The following is a 13,684-nucleotide window of genomic DNA, read 5'->3' as shown; positions in this document are numbered from 1 at the left end:
TCTTCACCATAAACAACGTTCAAGACAGCGAGAACAAAAAAAATCCGCGCGCGGTGTAGTTTACACACTTGACTTGATGGTTCGGCGGATGGACTTGCGCGCAATCGACGCCACAGTCGCCTTGAGACGCTTGCGCTTGCCTTCCGTCGGGGTGACAAGAGTCGCAACCAGGCAGGACATCATGTCGTCGTCGCCATCAGCAACGCTGGATGTGCGGGAAGCCTTGCTATGTTCGGGTGCCTTGGCGCCTGCAGAGGCAGCCAGAGTGGCCCCGGAACCTGCTGCTCCCTCGGAGGGCTTGGCAGCAGTTGGTTTGGAAGTGACAGCGACCAAATTGGAAATGCGCTTGCCCAAGGTCTTGTTGCGCTCCAACTTTTTAAGCGCACGTTGCTGGTTCTCGACGGCTACCTTGATGAGCGCCTTGAATTCGAGAGCAAATTCGCCAACGAGCTGGAACATTTCGCGGGGCGTCACTGTGGCTGCTGCGCTGGTCGAGTAACCAAGGAAGATCGCGAGGCTGCGGAAGCGATGCATGGCGCGACGCGAAATGACGGCGAGTGCAGAGACAATTTCGTATCGGCTCTGGAGCACGTCCGGGAGGCGGCTCCTCCAGACCGAGTGCGCATCGTTGACAATGATTCCGGAAAGCTGGGTGCGTGCCGTTTTCACGGACTCGGACAGAGCAGCAATGTGCGCGTCGACAGACTCGACATTATCGGCAAACCGCACTGCTTCGAGCACATGGGGAATTTCGTCGGCGAGGGTGACACCTGCAGGGTACTTTTCGACAACATAACGAACAATGTGATCCAGCAGGGACGCTTTGCCAGTCACGTCTTTAATGGAGGTGAGCTTGTTGAGCGTGTCGAGGGAGAAGGCATCGGCACTGCCCTTGGCTGTTCCGGTGTTCAAGGCGTTGCCATAAGCAAGCACGATGGCCAGAATGGCCCGGAACGCCTGGCTGGATCGCAGCTCGTCTGTCGCGTTTTTCAGGTACATGAGCGAGCGCGATACAGTGTCAGCCGCCTCCTCAAACTCCAGCACTTTGAGCCACACATTCAGACGCTCGGAAAGCGCCGAGATCTTGGACAGGGTCAGCAAGTAATCGTCAGCAGGGTCGAGTGCAACACCGGGGGGCAGCATGGATTTGCGAGAGGTGATGGCAGCAACTTCCTCTTCGGTGGGCACCAGCAGTGCCAGCCGCTGAACAAGCTCTCGATCGAGACTGTGCATGCACAAGACTGCGTCCTTGATCTTGTTTCCCGCAGGCAGCTTGGACATGGCAATCGAAAGCGACTGGAGACGCTTTTGGTCAAGCACCGACGCGGCACGACCGCCTTTGAACACCTCTGTGGTGGTGGCAGCTGGAGGCGGAGGGGCGTCCGCCTTGGCAACGCGCGCAAACTGAAGCACAATGCTGTCCATGTCCAAGTCGACTTGGTCGATATCGTGCCATACACTATCCTTGCCGGGCTCAGAAGGGCCGCGCTTGGGAAGGTTGACCTTGGTCCAGTGCAGCTGGCGCAGTTGCGGTTTGGCAGCAGCGGCCGCAGCTGGCGCTGGACCAGCACCGGGCGGCGGTGGCGGGCCAGGTGGCGGTGGCGGGCCGCCTCCCATCATTGGCGGAGGCGGTGGCGGTGGTCCACCACCCATCATCGGCGGAGGAGGTGGAGGTGGTCCACCACCCATCATGGGAGGGGGTGGGGGCGGACCGCCGGCGGATCCAGTGTCGGCGACGACAGGCTCGGCGCAGGGATCAACATCGTCAGTCGCCGTCAGGTCCTCGAAATCAAAGTTGTCAAACTTCAAATTGACCGTTGCGGGTTCCGTCAGCTGAAGCAAGGTTCCGTCGTCCAGTTGCTCGCTCTCTATCCCGGTGGGTGCAATGGCAGGTGGGATCACCAGTTCCTTCGGAGCAGCAGCGGCAGCAGCATGCACAATCGGCTTTGTGCCGGGCTCAATGTTCAAGCGGAAGTCGACAGTCGCTAGAAGGCCATGTCGATCAAAACGACAAAAAATTCATCAAGCGCACGTGAGTGTCAGTGTCGTCAAGGGTGAGTGGTGAAGGAATTGGGTGCGATACCAAACAGAGCCATCAAACAATCCGAGAGCGTTTTGACATGAAAAACATGCATACCTCCACTGTCGGACGATGCTTGCGATTGTGCACTCGGATCGACATCATCGAGCGCCTCTTTGAAAGCAATTCGCACAGACTTGCGCATCGAGCCTGGGGCAATGCCGGCTCTTGCAGAAGGAACAGCGAGCCCGCTCTCTTTCGGAGTCGATTCTGTCTTCTGTTGTTGGAGCTTGCGCTCGGCAGCCGCCTTGGACGCTTGCTCGGAATGGGCACGCGCTTCCGCGAGAGCACGCAGCGCGGCTTCATCGCGCTCGGCTTGCAACTTGGCCTCGGCTGCCTTCAAGGACTCCAGGCTGGCAGCATGCTGGGCACGCAGCTCCTGGGCCGTTCCCAACTCCTTCTCCAAAGTGGCAATCTTTTGAAGGCTCGCCGCTTCTGCTTGCTGAGCGCCTGCAAGCTTGACGGGCTCCTTGACGAACAAGGTCTTCATGGCCTGAGCGCCTTTGAGGAGGCGGTCCTCGACCACAATCGAGTCCTTGATAATGACAATTCGCTCGTCGATCGAGACTATGAAGTTAGTAAATCCAAGCAAACACAAAAAAGTGAGTGAGGTCATTTCGTGGTTAAGGGGCTTTGGCACAGAAAAAGTCATTGAAAAGGCTCAATGGAGCTCGGATAGCCCAAGCAACATTTGCAATCATGCCAACCACAATTACAAACCTATGGCCTTCTCGAGACTGGCCTTGTCTTCGGGGCTGACATCATCAACAGCGAGCAAGACCTGGGCACGCTGTGTACGCATTGCTGTGGTTTTCCGCTGCAATTTGGTCGTGCTTTGGCTGGCTCCTGTCAATTGTGACGAGCCACACCAAAGAGTTAGCGACAGATGTTCAACAACCCATCCAACACGCAAGCCACAAACCTTCATCGGCATCTTCGTCGTCATCTGAGCTGTCGGAGCCATCCGCCTCGCCAGCGGCAGGTCGGCGTGACGAGAGGCGGCGTCCGGTGGAGCGGTGTCGCGCGAGACCTCGGGTGCTGCTGGTGGGTTGGTCGTCGCCCGCTTCGTTGAAACGAAGAGCACCTTTCGGCTTTGCTTGGCCCGCGTCACTGCCTTTAAGAATGGACTTTGCAGCGGACTTGGGCGGTGTCGGTGACGAAGCGACGGCGAAAGCCGAGTCGCTTCTGCTGGTGAGGCCGCGCTTCATGCGGGGCGAGGGCGTGTCTTCGCCAGGTGTGGGTTGGATGACGTTGGTCTTGCTGTCCGCCTCCTCGAGAGCCTTTTCGTAGGCCTCGAGGTGAGACTTGAAGGCAGCATTGCTGGTGCTTTTGAGGGCGCGGGCAATCACATCGGCAATGCCCGCAAGCTCAAAGGCGTCGGTGAGGTCGTAGAAGGAATCTTCCGTGTCGACTGCACGGATCATGCGGTTGATGAGCGAGATGGCACACACGCGAACCTCCTCATCGGGCGAATCGAGCAAGTGGACGAGCGGTGCGTAGGCGGGAGTGGCGCGCTCCTTGGCCGTCAGCTGGGCTGCTTCGGACACGATTGCGAGATTCTTCTCGTCAAAGTCCAGGATGACAAGCAGGATTTCGAGAGCACCTTTGCTGACCTTGGACATTTCCGACGAGATCAACGCGTAGACCTGGTGAACGACGTAGTTGGATCGGATGACCGCGTTCATGCCGTCAATGAGGCAGATGATGGCCCGCATCGCCCTGAGCGCATACAGCTGCGTGAGCGCCGCGCCGAACAGAGCGACGCGCATCATTGCGTCGAGGCCGTCGATGAGGGCAAACTCTTGCGCGAGGCGTGCGTCAGATTCAACCATGGTTGCAAATGTATTGACCGCCTTCTGCAGCGCTCGTCCGGTCGCCCCGTTGAGGATTTCGATGCACTTGTGCGCTTGGATCTCTGGCTGCAGGCGCACGAGCACTGTCGCGTATGGCTTGACCTGAGCCTGTTCCAAAAGACCCAAAAAACAAAAAAAAAGATTCCAAGAAATCACCAAAATTAGTATAAAAATCAAAAAAATTCAAATTTTAACGGAAACGCGTTGCATTGGAGTTGCATTGGAGTTGCATTGAGGGGGGTGCCAGGAACAACAACGAGCCGCAAAACGAAAGCAAGGACAAGTGTGCGTCCCAACGAGACTGAGTGGGAGAGAGAGCGCGAGAAGGTGAAATGGGGGAGAGAAGAGCAGCTGGAGAGATTGAGAATGAGAATGAGAATGAGAATGAATGAGATTGGAGTTACCTCGTCGCCGGCAGCCGAGAGCGGCTCGTCCAGATCGAGATAGACCTTGCTGGATGCGACAAACAGCGCGCTGTCCTCCAGTGCGAATGGGCAGCGGATGAGCGCGTGCACGGTCGCAAACTGGTCGCGCAGCCCGGCCTCGGGATCAAAGACGTGCCAGGTCCCCTTCACTGCTTCGTCTGCATTGAACGGATCGCGGTCGTCCAGCAGCTTCACCAGCAACTTCATTTGTAGCTTGCTGCAATTTGGTTTGTTGGTGTTTTTTGTTGGTTTTTGGATTCTGAGTTGCTGTTGAGTTGGTTTTCCCGCTAAAAATGAAAAATGAAAACTGTCCTTCCTCGTCGTACAGACAGTGCTTGCTTTGATCTCAATACAATACGTGTGACATCAGTCTATCTTCAAATCCATTGTCAAACAACAACAACTGCTAACTGTTGGGAAAACGGAGCTTTTTTTGTTGTTCAAAAATGGACGAGGTGTCGGCGTTTGTGACTGCTCCTTCGTCTGCCTTCGATGACACGCTCACGCCAACAACTGCGTCGCCGTGGAGTGAAGGCCAGCAGACTGCGCTGAAGGCGGCGACCGTGACGACGTGCTGCCTGTCGATTGTCGGCTGCGTTCTCATCATTCTGAGCTTTGTGCTGCTCAAAGACCTCCGCGCCACATCCCGCCAGCTGCTCGTCTTCCTGTCGCTTGCAGATCTGGTGACTGCGATGGGCAACATGGTCGGTGTCCTGACCGACGACACGGGCACCCTCTGCGTCATACAGTCCTCCTTCACGACCTATTCGAGCATTGCCAGCTTCCTCTGGACGTCCTCCATTGCGCTCTACCTGTACCTGTCCATTGCGCGCGAATCGCAGCGACTCGCAGCGCGCTCAATCCCGTTCCTGCATGTCTTTTCGTGGCTGACTCCTGCGTGCATCATCATTGCCGCGCTGGCGTGCGAGGTCCTCGGCTCGGACGACTTTTCAGCAACCACAGTTGGGTACGTCCGTCGTCGTCGTCGTCGTCATGCTGCAGTTTGTCGATTCGTTGTGTAGACATGGACATGCAGTGTGTAGGTGTTTGCTTGCTAACATTTCTGAATGATTTGTTGTTTGCGTTTCTCTTTGGGGCTGCTCTTGGCATTGCCAACACTGAAAATTATTCGACCTCAACAACAACACAGATGGTGCTGGATCAAGTCGAACGTCAAGTACGATCTCTTCTGGAAGCTGTTTGCGGGCAAGGGCTGGGAAATTGCGTCGTACATTTCCGTGCCAATCTTGTACTTTTTCGTCAAGCGCAAAATCCGCGTCGAGCTGCACTCGGCGGAACAAATCCAGCTCGTGTCTCGCCGCTCCGTCCAAGTGGCTCAGGAAGCCGATCGCAAGATGACATTCATCCCCATTGTGTTCGTCTTTGTGCGCTCGTGGGGCACCACTCGCTTCCTCATCAGCGAGATTGGCTCGCAGGAGCAGGCCGACGTGTTTTGGCTGACCCTGTGCCAAGCCATTGGCGATTCGAGCCAGGGCTTTGCCAACTTTGTCCTGTTTTGCGTCCTCACTCCGAAAATCCGCAACCGCATGATTGCGTTGGTTTGGCCGCAGTATCGCGGGAGCAACGCGGACGAGTCGCAGCGCTACTCTGGCTCGGTTGCTACCACCGCCAGCGCCGCAAAGTCAGGTGCCTACCCCAATCTAGGGCGAGGCTCCTTCAATCAAGTTGTGCCGCGCTCGCAACACAACCAGCAGCAGCAGCAGTTGCGGCAAGGCGGCGGCGGCGGCGGCGGCGCGTCCTCCCACCACGGCAGCGTTGACAATGGGTACTACTCGACGAGCCTGTCTTCCTCTGTCAATCCACCCAACTACGACCCAAGTCCTGGCAGCTATTCGAGTCTGAGCACCCGTGATAGTAGTTACTACGGCGATACTTAGCTTGGTTCTTCTTGATTTGCTTGATAATTTGTTGGTTTTTGTTGCTCTTAGTACATTAGTGTTGTTTGTTGTTGATTTCTTCCATGCCTTGTTTGCACATGCTAGTGTTGCTGCAATTCCAGCTCGATCACGCATGCATGGTGTTCGCTGAGGAAACTTACGACAAGCTTTTGAAACCGCCCCTCTTTCTCACAAATTTCAGTGTTTGTGCGATGCTTGTGTGACTTTGTGCAGGTTGGTATAATGCTCTCTGATCTCCGATCGCATCATTCCCAAATCTTCCCAAATCTTCCCAAATCCAAATTCGTCCGTCTCCGTCCGTCTCAGTCACTTTTTCATCAAGTCACACTTCTTCTACAAAACAATGGTCGTCAAGGTCGGCATCAACGGTGAGCCTCCTCTTCCCCCCCCCTCCTCCTCCGGCGACTTCCACCTCGCCTTACCAGACACACATGCAACAACGACACTCCAACTACACACTCCCGTCGACACTCCTGTCGCTCGTTGATCCATGTTGCACTCGAATGCGTCATTTTGGTCGAATTTTGCGTTTCCTTTTTTTTTTTTTTCTTTCTTTCTTTTTTTGTTTCTTCTCCGTTTCGTCATTCTGATTGCGCGCGTTCTCGCTCGTTCTCTGTCTCTCCTTTTGCTTCCCTCACTCTTTTGCCCCTCTCTTTGCTTCCACTTCGGGCTCTCGATGCGCTCCTTCCCTTTCTGACGCACCTGCGTGACTGTGAGCGAATCTTTCACGTTTTTCCTTTCTTTTTTTTTTTTCCTTCTTTCTTCCTCTTCTTCCTCCTCCTCCGCTCCCTTCCCTCATATCCATCCATCTCACCTTACATCCCTTCCATGCTGCCACCAACAACGCGCCCTCTCTGCAGCGCTCGTTTCCTTCCTCACAAAAGCACACCTTCTGCGCTGCATTTCTATGTGGCCACACAATCCAATCACGCTTTTTTTTTCTTTTTTTTTTTCTTTTTTTTTTTTTTTTTTTTGTATCTCACACTCACTCATTCGACTGCTGTCTTCCTCTTCATTCCAAATTGCGTTCTCGCAGGTTTCGGTCGCATTGGCCGCATTGTCTTCCGCGCTGCCGTCGAGCACGCTGCTGACCTCCAGGTCGTCTCCATCAACGGTGCGTTTGTCGACTCACGCAAACTGTGACCTTTTTTTTTTTGCCTAGATTGACTTTCTTGAATGCTGACTTTGGTTGTTTCAACAAACGGCTTGTCTTTGTCTGTGTTTTTCGTCCTTCCTCCTTGGTTTTTTTCGTTTTTCTTTACTTTTGTCATTTTCCATCAACCAGACCCCTTCCTCGACCCCGAGTACGCTGTAAGTGAACGAACGCGGTGCTCTCTTTGCTCGAATCAGAATTTTAAAACAACACCTCACTTTTTTTGAACGTGTGGCTTCCTTTTTTTTTTTTTTTTTTTGTTTTTGCTTTGTTCTGTTTAGGCCTACCTGCTCCGCTACGATTCTACCCACGGCCGCTTCAAGGGCACCATCGAGGTCAAGGGCCACCAGCTCGTCATCAACAACAGCTGGACGATCAACTTCCACCAGTGGTACGTCAATCTTTTGTCTTTGGGGGTTTTTTTTTCCGTTTTCTTCGTTCGTTTCTGCTTTCCTCCCTTTTCTTCCTTCGCCTGATTGAGTAGTTTGGTTGGTTGTTTGGTCGGTGGTTTAACCCGCAAAACTCCAGAAAGAGAGCACGGGAAGGGTTGGGGGTCGTTGGCATTTTCTTTTTTTCCCAAAATTCTGAATCTGAATTCTGAATTCTGCGTGAATTTGGCGAATCGCAATGATGCGTCAAGTCGCACGTTCAACCAGCCAACCGCCAAGCAAGCCTTCACTTGCAGTTGAGGGGTGCTTTTTTTCACATCCTTTTCCAAAACAACCCAAACACTGGTGGACCATTTTTTTTTTCCTTTCTCGCACTGTGCACCACTGCGCAAAAATTCTCACATCTTACACTACTCGCGCTTGGCCTTTCTGCAGCAAGAACCCCGCTGAAATCCCGTGGGGCACTGATGGCGCCGAGTTTGTCGTCGAGTCGACTGGTGTCTTCACCACCATCGAGAAGGCCAAGGAGCACCTGAAGGGCGGCGCCAAGAAGGTCATCATCTCGGCTCCTTCTGCCGACGCTCCCATGTTCGTTTTCGGTGTCAACCACACCACCTACGACAAGGCCACCCAGGACATCATCTCGAACGCGTCGTGCACGACCAACTGCCTCGCCACCCTCGTTGCTCCCATCCACGAAAAGTACGAGATTGCTGAGGGCCTCATGACCACCGTCCACTCGTACACTGCCACCCAGAAGACCGTCGACGGTCCCTCTGGCAAGCTCTGGCGTGATGGCCGTGGCGCTGCCCAGAACATCATCCCCGCCTCCACTGGCGCCGCCAAGGCCGTCTCGTCCGTCCTGCCCTCGCTCAAGGGCAAGCTGACTGGCATGTCCTTCCGCGTCCCCACCGCCGACGTCTCTGTCGTCGATCTTACCTGCCGCCTCGTCAAGCCCGCCACTTACGACGAGATCAAGGCCACCCTCAAGGAGGCCTCCGAGGGCAAGCTCAAGGGCATCCTCACCTACACTGAGGACCAGGTTGTCTCGTCCGACTTTATCGGCGACACCTCTGGCGCCATCGTCGACGCCCACGCCGGCATTGCCCTTAACAACAACTTTGTCAAGCTCATCGCCTGGTACGACAACGAGACTGGCTACAGCCACCAGCTCCTCCGCCTCCTCAAGCACTGCGCTGCCCAGTAAGCGGTCCAGACGTTGGCATGTGCGGTGTAGTCATTTTGTCCGACCCCTCCAGTTGTCGGTTGTTTTTTGAGTGCATGTTCGTGCCGCTGTTTCATCTTATAAACTAATCAAAAACACACAAAAACAAAACACAAAGTGTGCCTCGTCCAGCGTTCGCTCATGACGAGCCATCTTAGCCTGTCAGCTCCAAAGCATGGATGGTCAAGGTGTGGAGAGTGCGACAAATTGACAAACGGCAATCCAAAAACAAAAGATTTATGGTTTCAGAGTAGATTTATGAATATAAAAGAACAAAAGTCAGCAAAGATGGAGCTGTAAAACAAACTGCAAACACAACACAACGAAAACAAGCAAAAGCAAACAAAAAAAAAAACATCTGTGGGTCGGCCAAACAAGAAGAAAGAGGCTTCAAAAAAAAAACACCACCAGCAAACAATGTAAAATGCTAATCGTGGTTGTTTGTGGCTGTTTGGACGTCTTCGCATGCCTTTGTCAGCTTCTGTCTGTTTACTTGGTCACCCAGCGCGGGGGTTGGGAAGGAGCGGGCGCTGCCGTGTTGACAAACGACGGGAACTGGTCGCGGCTGCCACCAGCGTTGGAAGCGGGGGCAGCGGAGCCGCGAGCGTTCTTGCCCTTGGCGGGGCTGGCAGCGGAGCCGGCAGCGGCAGAGTCGTTGAACAGGCCAAGGGAGGCAAAGTAATCCTCCTTGTAGTTCTCACGCTGACGGGGGTCGATGACCCACGCGCGCTCGAGCTCGCGCTGCTCCTCGTCCTCGAGCACCTCGAGCAGGAACTCCTCGGAGAGATCCTTGAGGTGGTTCTTGGCCTCCTCGACCTTGGCGGGCAGACCCTTGATGGCGACGAGGGAATCGTCGGGGTTGCGGGGGAACTTGATCTGGACGTTGAAGTCGTCCATAATCTTGCGGAGGTTCTTGCCCATGGGGCCAATGATGCGGCGGTGCATGCGCACGTCAATGTCGACCTCGATGGTGACCTGGTCCTCCTGGTCCTTGACAATCTTGAGGATGGCGTCGCGGGCCTCGTTGACCTTGGCCTCGTAGCCCTTGATGGTGATGGTGGCCTGGTCCTCCTCCTTGGCGCCCTCCTTGGGGAAGGAGATGCGGGTGTCGGTCTTGTCCTTGATCTTGGAGATGACAGCGCCCTTCATGCCAATGATGGCAGAGTGGTGCTTGGGGTCAACCTTGAGCTCAAGGGTAAAGTTGCGGGCCTCGCGGTCTGCAGCCTCGCCGTCGAGGGCCTTGACGCGCTCGAGCAGGTACTCCTTGGCCTTCTCGACCTGAGGAGCAGAGCCACGAACAATCACCTTGTCGCTCTTCGAGTCGGCCGACGGGAACTTGACGTTCACGTCGAACAGGTCAATGACCTTCTTGAGATCCTTGCCGCCGCTGCCAATCAGGTGACGGTGGTAGTCGTTCTGGATCTCGAGCTCGGCAGTGACCGGGACGAAAGCCTTCAGCGCCTCAATGGCCTTGTCGACGTTGTCGCTGCGGCCGCTGACCTTGATGGCGTTGGCGTCCTCCTTGTCGGCATCCGACTTTTCGGCCTTGGGCTTCTCCTCGGCCTTCTCGCCTTCCTCCTTGGCCTCGCCCTTCTTGCGCGACTCGGGGAACTTGATCTGGACGTTGAATTCGTCCGAGACGGTGCGGACGTTGACGCCGCCCTTGCCAAGAACAGTGCCGTGGAACTCGGGGGCAATGGTGAGCTTGCGAGTGACCTGGAGACGCTGGTCCTCGACAAGGTCGAGAATCTTTTGCTTGGCGAGCTCGACAAACTCCTTGCCACCCTTCAGGGTGACCACATCCGGCTTGGATGACGAGGCACCAGCAGCAGCAGCAGCAGCAGCAGCAGCAGCAGCAGCAGGCGCCTCGGCAGAGCCCTGCAGCAGCAGCAGGCGCCTCGGCAGAGCCCTCCTCGCCCTTGGACTTGGCGGGGAAGCTAATCTGCACGCCGCCAAACTCGTCGGAAATGCTCTTGATGAGCTTGGCCTTGTTGACAACAAACGCCTTGTGGTACTTGGGCTCAATGTGCATCTCCTCGGAAACAACGCTCTCGAGGTCGCGGACAATCTTGGCGATGGCCTCCTTGGCAGCCTTGATCTGGGTGTCCTTGCCCAGAAGCGTGACAGTGTCGGCGTCGGTCTCGGTCTTGCCCGGGAAGAGAATGCGAGCGCCAGTGGTCTCGCGGATCTGCTTGACGGTGGCACCCGCGCGACCAATGATAAAGCGGTGGTGCTGGTGCTTGACGGTAATGTCCTCGGGGACGAACGCGCCCTTGTCCGAAGCAAACTCGAGGAGGAGCTGCTTGGCACGCTCGACATCCTCGCTGGGGCCGCGAACGACGACCTTGTCAGCAGTGGCAGTCTTGCCCTTGCCAGCGGACGGGACCTGGACGGTCACGCCGCCGCACTCCTCAGAGATGGAGCGCAGAACGCGGCCGTTGTGGCTGGTGATGAGGGCCTGGTACTTGCTGGGGATGCTCACCTCGGCGGTGGAAATGTTGGCAAGCTCGTTCTGGATGGCAAGAATGCGCTCCTTGGCAGTCTCGACGTTCGCCTTGGTGCCGACAATCACAATGCTGTCAGACTCAGAGTTCTCGTCGGGAAGGGAGATGCGGGTGTTGGTGTCCTCGCGAATCTTCTTGAGGTTGGCGCCGTTCTTGCCGACAACGTGGCCGTGGAACTTCTTGTAGATGGAAACCTCGACAGTGTAGTTGTTGGCAATAATCTCGGCAACGAGCTTCTCAAGGTGCTGCTTGGCCTGGAGGACGAGCTGCTTCTTGCCCTTGACGGTGACAACGTCGCTGTGCTCGCTCTCCTCGGGGAAGTTGATCATGACGCCGGGGTACAGGTCGAGAATCTCGCGAATCGACTTGCCCTTCTGGCCAATGAGGGTCTTGTGGTACTTTTGGGGGAACTTGAGCTCCTCGGTGTGCATCTCAGCAATGGCCTTGGCAAGCTCGAGAATCTCCTTCTTGGCCTTGGCAACGCCAGCAGCCTCGCCCTCAATCTTGATAATGTCGCTCTTGAGCTCGTCGTTGGGGATGACAATGTTGGCACCAGTCTCCTCCTTGATGCGGTTGATGTGCTGGCCAGCCTTGCCGATAATGTGGCGGTGGAACTGGTTGGGCACGGTAACCTCGGCAAAGGTCATCTTCTTGGTCAGCTCAGCGAGGGAGGCAGCGAGGGAGGCATAGATGCGCTCAGCCTGTTCCGGGGGGCCCTCAATCTCGACGAGGTCCTTGTCCTCGAGGAAGTTAATGTGGGCGTCCGGGTTGGCAGCGTCGAGCAACTTGACGTTTGCGCCGCTCTTGCCAATGAGGTACTTGTGCAGCCAGTGCGGGGCCTTGAGCTCGCGGGTCACGACGCTGTTGGCGCGGTTGAGGACGAGCTGGAGGGCCGTCACGAGGTTTTGCTGAGGTCCGCGGATGGTGATGCTCTCGATCGCGGAATCGGCCGGGGGCATCTCAATGACGACGCCAGTCTTCTGGAGAATCTCCTGAATGTAGGCGCCCTTAGGGCCAACGACGTAGCGGTGCTGCTTCTTCTTGACGTCAACGTTCAGGGTGCCAGTGTTGGCCTGCTTGTCGGCAAAAATGTCGTTGAGACGGGCGGCAGCCTTGGCGATCGCCTCCTTCTCGCCGGTAATGACAATCTCGTCGGGGTTCTCGGCAGAGGGCGGCGGCATGTTGATCTTGGCGCCAGTCTCGGCGGTGAGCTTCTTGATCTCCGAGCCGTTCGCGCCGACAAGGAAGGGGTGGTAGACGTGGGGAATCGTGATGCGGATGACGCCAAACTTGCCCTTGGCGTTCGAGACGGAGAGGATTTCGGCGCGGGCCTTCTCGCAGTTCTCGCGAGTGCCGACAATCTTGATAATGTCAGTCGCCTCGTCGGCCTTGGGCACGTTGATCTTGGTGGCAGTGGCAGCGCACAGGTCGGCGAGGGCCTTGCCGCCCTTGCCCAGGATGAACTTGTGGTGCTCCTTGGGGACGACGACCTCGAGCGTGGACTGGGTCTGGAGACGGGTCAGCAGCAGCTGCTTGGCCTTGGCAACGTTCTCGGGACGGCCAGTGATGACAATCGCGAGGTGCTTGGACTTGGACGAGGACATTTCGATCGAGACACCAGTCTTTTCCATCACATCCTTGCAGGTCGTGGCAGCGGCAGACTCGCCAAAGCGGTCCTCGCGGCGCTCGTCGATGGGGACGTGCAGGGTGTGGGACACGGTCGAGGAAGCAGACTTGGCAGTCGCCCAGGCGCCAGCAGCCTTGGGGCGCTGGGCGGCGGTCGGAAGCGGCGGGAAGAGGTCAGAGTAGGTGGCGCCAGAGGAGGTCGAGGCAGCAGAGGTCGAGGCTTGGGCGGCAGCAGCGGCGGCAGCAGCGTGCTGCTGAGCCTGCTGCTGAGCGTGCGACTGGACGATCGGGTCATCCTCGCTCACAATGGACTCGGTGCCAGCAACAATGTCGGGATCAGCGAAAGACATGGTTGGTCAGATAGGGGAGAGGGGTTTTTTTGGTGGCGCAGGGGTTTTCGGTTTAGCCGGGCGAAGACGAATCGGTTCTGAAATTTCAACCGGGGTTGAGCACAGAACGCAAAAGGTCGAGGGAAGAGACGGGGGGAAATTTCTGCGTTGTTTTTTGGAA

At 56.2% G+C, this 13,684-nt stretch overlaps 4 protein-coding genes across 4 annotated transcripts; 2 read left to right on the top strand and 2 right to left on the bottom strand.

Annotated features, from left to right (window-relative positions):
- Nucleotide 1: 1 nt before the first annotated feature.
- Nucleotides 2–4,652, bottom strand: CAOG_00966 (hypothetical protein). Its single transcript, XM_004365780.2, has 5 exons — nucleotides 4,338–4,652; nucleotides 3,003–4,041; nucleotides 2,801–2,926; nucleotides 2,138–2,647; nucleotides 2–1,985 (listed from the first exon to the last, which is right to left on the bottom strand). The coding sequence occupies exons 1-5, from the start codon at nucleotides 4,563–4,565 to the stop codon at nucleotides 61–63; spliced, it is 3,828 nt and encodes a 1,275-aa protein (XP_004365837.1). The 5' UTR covers nucleotides 4,566–4,652; the 3' UTR covers nucleotides 2–60.
- A 75-nt stretch (nucleotides 4,653–4,727) lies between these two features.
- Nucleotides 4,728–6,320, top strand: CAOG_00965 (hypothetical protein). The gene is made up of 2 exons (XM_004365779.2): nucleotides 4,728–5,325; nucleotides 5,509–6,320. The coding sequence occupies exons 1-2, from the start codon at nucleotides 4,805–4,807 to the stop codon at nucleotides 6,254–6,256; spliced, it is 1,269 nt and encodes a 422-aa protein (XP_004365836.1). The 5' UTR covers nucleotides 4,728–4,804; the 3' UTR covers nucleotides 6,257–6,320.
- A 272-nt stretch (nucleotides 6,321–6,592) lies between these two features.
- On the top strand, nucleotides 6,593–9,159 carry CAOG_00964 (glyceraldehyde 3-phosphate dehydrogenase). Its single transcript, XM_004365778.2, has 5 exons — nucleotides 6,593–6,645; nucleotides 7,314–7,391; nucleotides 7,563–7,588; nucleotides 7,712–7,821; nucleotides 8,255–9,159. The coding sequence occupies exons 1-5, from the start codon at nucleotides 6,621–6,623 to the stop codon at nucleotides 9,024–9,026; spliced, it is 1,011 nt and encodes a 336-aa protein (XP_004365835.1). The 5' UTR covers nucleotides 6,593–6,620; the 3' UTR covers nucleotides 9,027–9,159.
- Nucleotides 9,160–9,533: 374 nt separating this feature from the next.
- On the bottom strand, nucleotides 9,534–13,666 carry CAOG_00963 (vigilin; the record flags this gene model as incomplete). Its single annotated transcript, XM_004365777.2, has 2 exons — nucleotides 10,993–13,666; nucleotides 9,534–10,922 (listed from the first exon to the last, which is right to left on the bottom strand). Exons 1-2 carry the CDS (start codon nucleotides 13,522–13,524, stop codon nucleotides 9,534–9,536), a joined length of 3,921 nt encoding a protein of 1,306 aa, XP_004365834.1. The 5' UTR covers nucleotides 13,525–13,666.
- Nucleotides 13,667–13,684: the final 18 nt, after the last annotated feature.

The sequence above is a fragment of the Capsaspora owczarzaki genome (assembly GCF_000151315.2).
Source record: "Capsaspora owczarzaki ATCC 30864 unplaced genomic scaffold supercont2.1, whole genome shotgun sequence".
NCBI lineage: Eukaryota > Filasterea > Ministeriida > Capsasporidae > Capsaspora > Capsaspora owczarzaki.
Note: the sequence above shows the minus strand (reverse complement) of the source record. Positions and strands in the feature narration are given on the sequence as shown.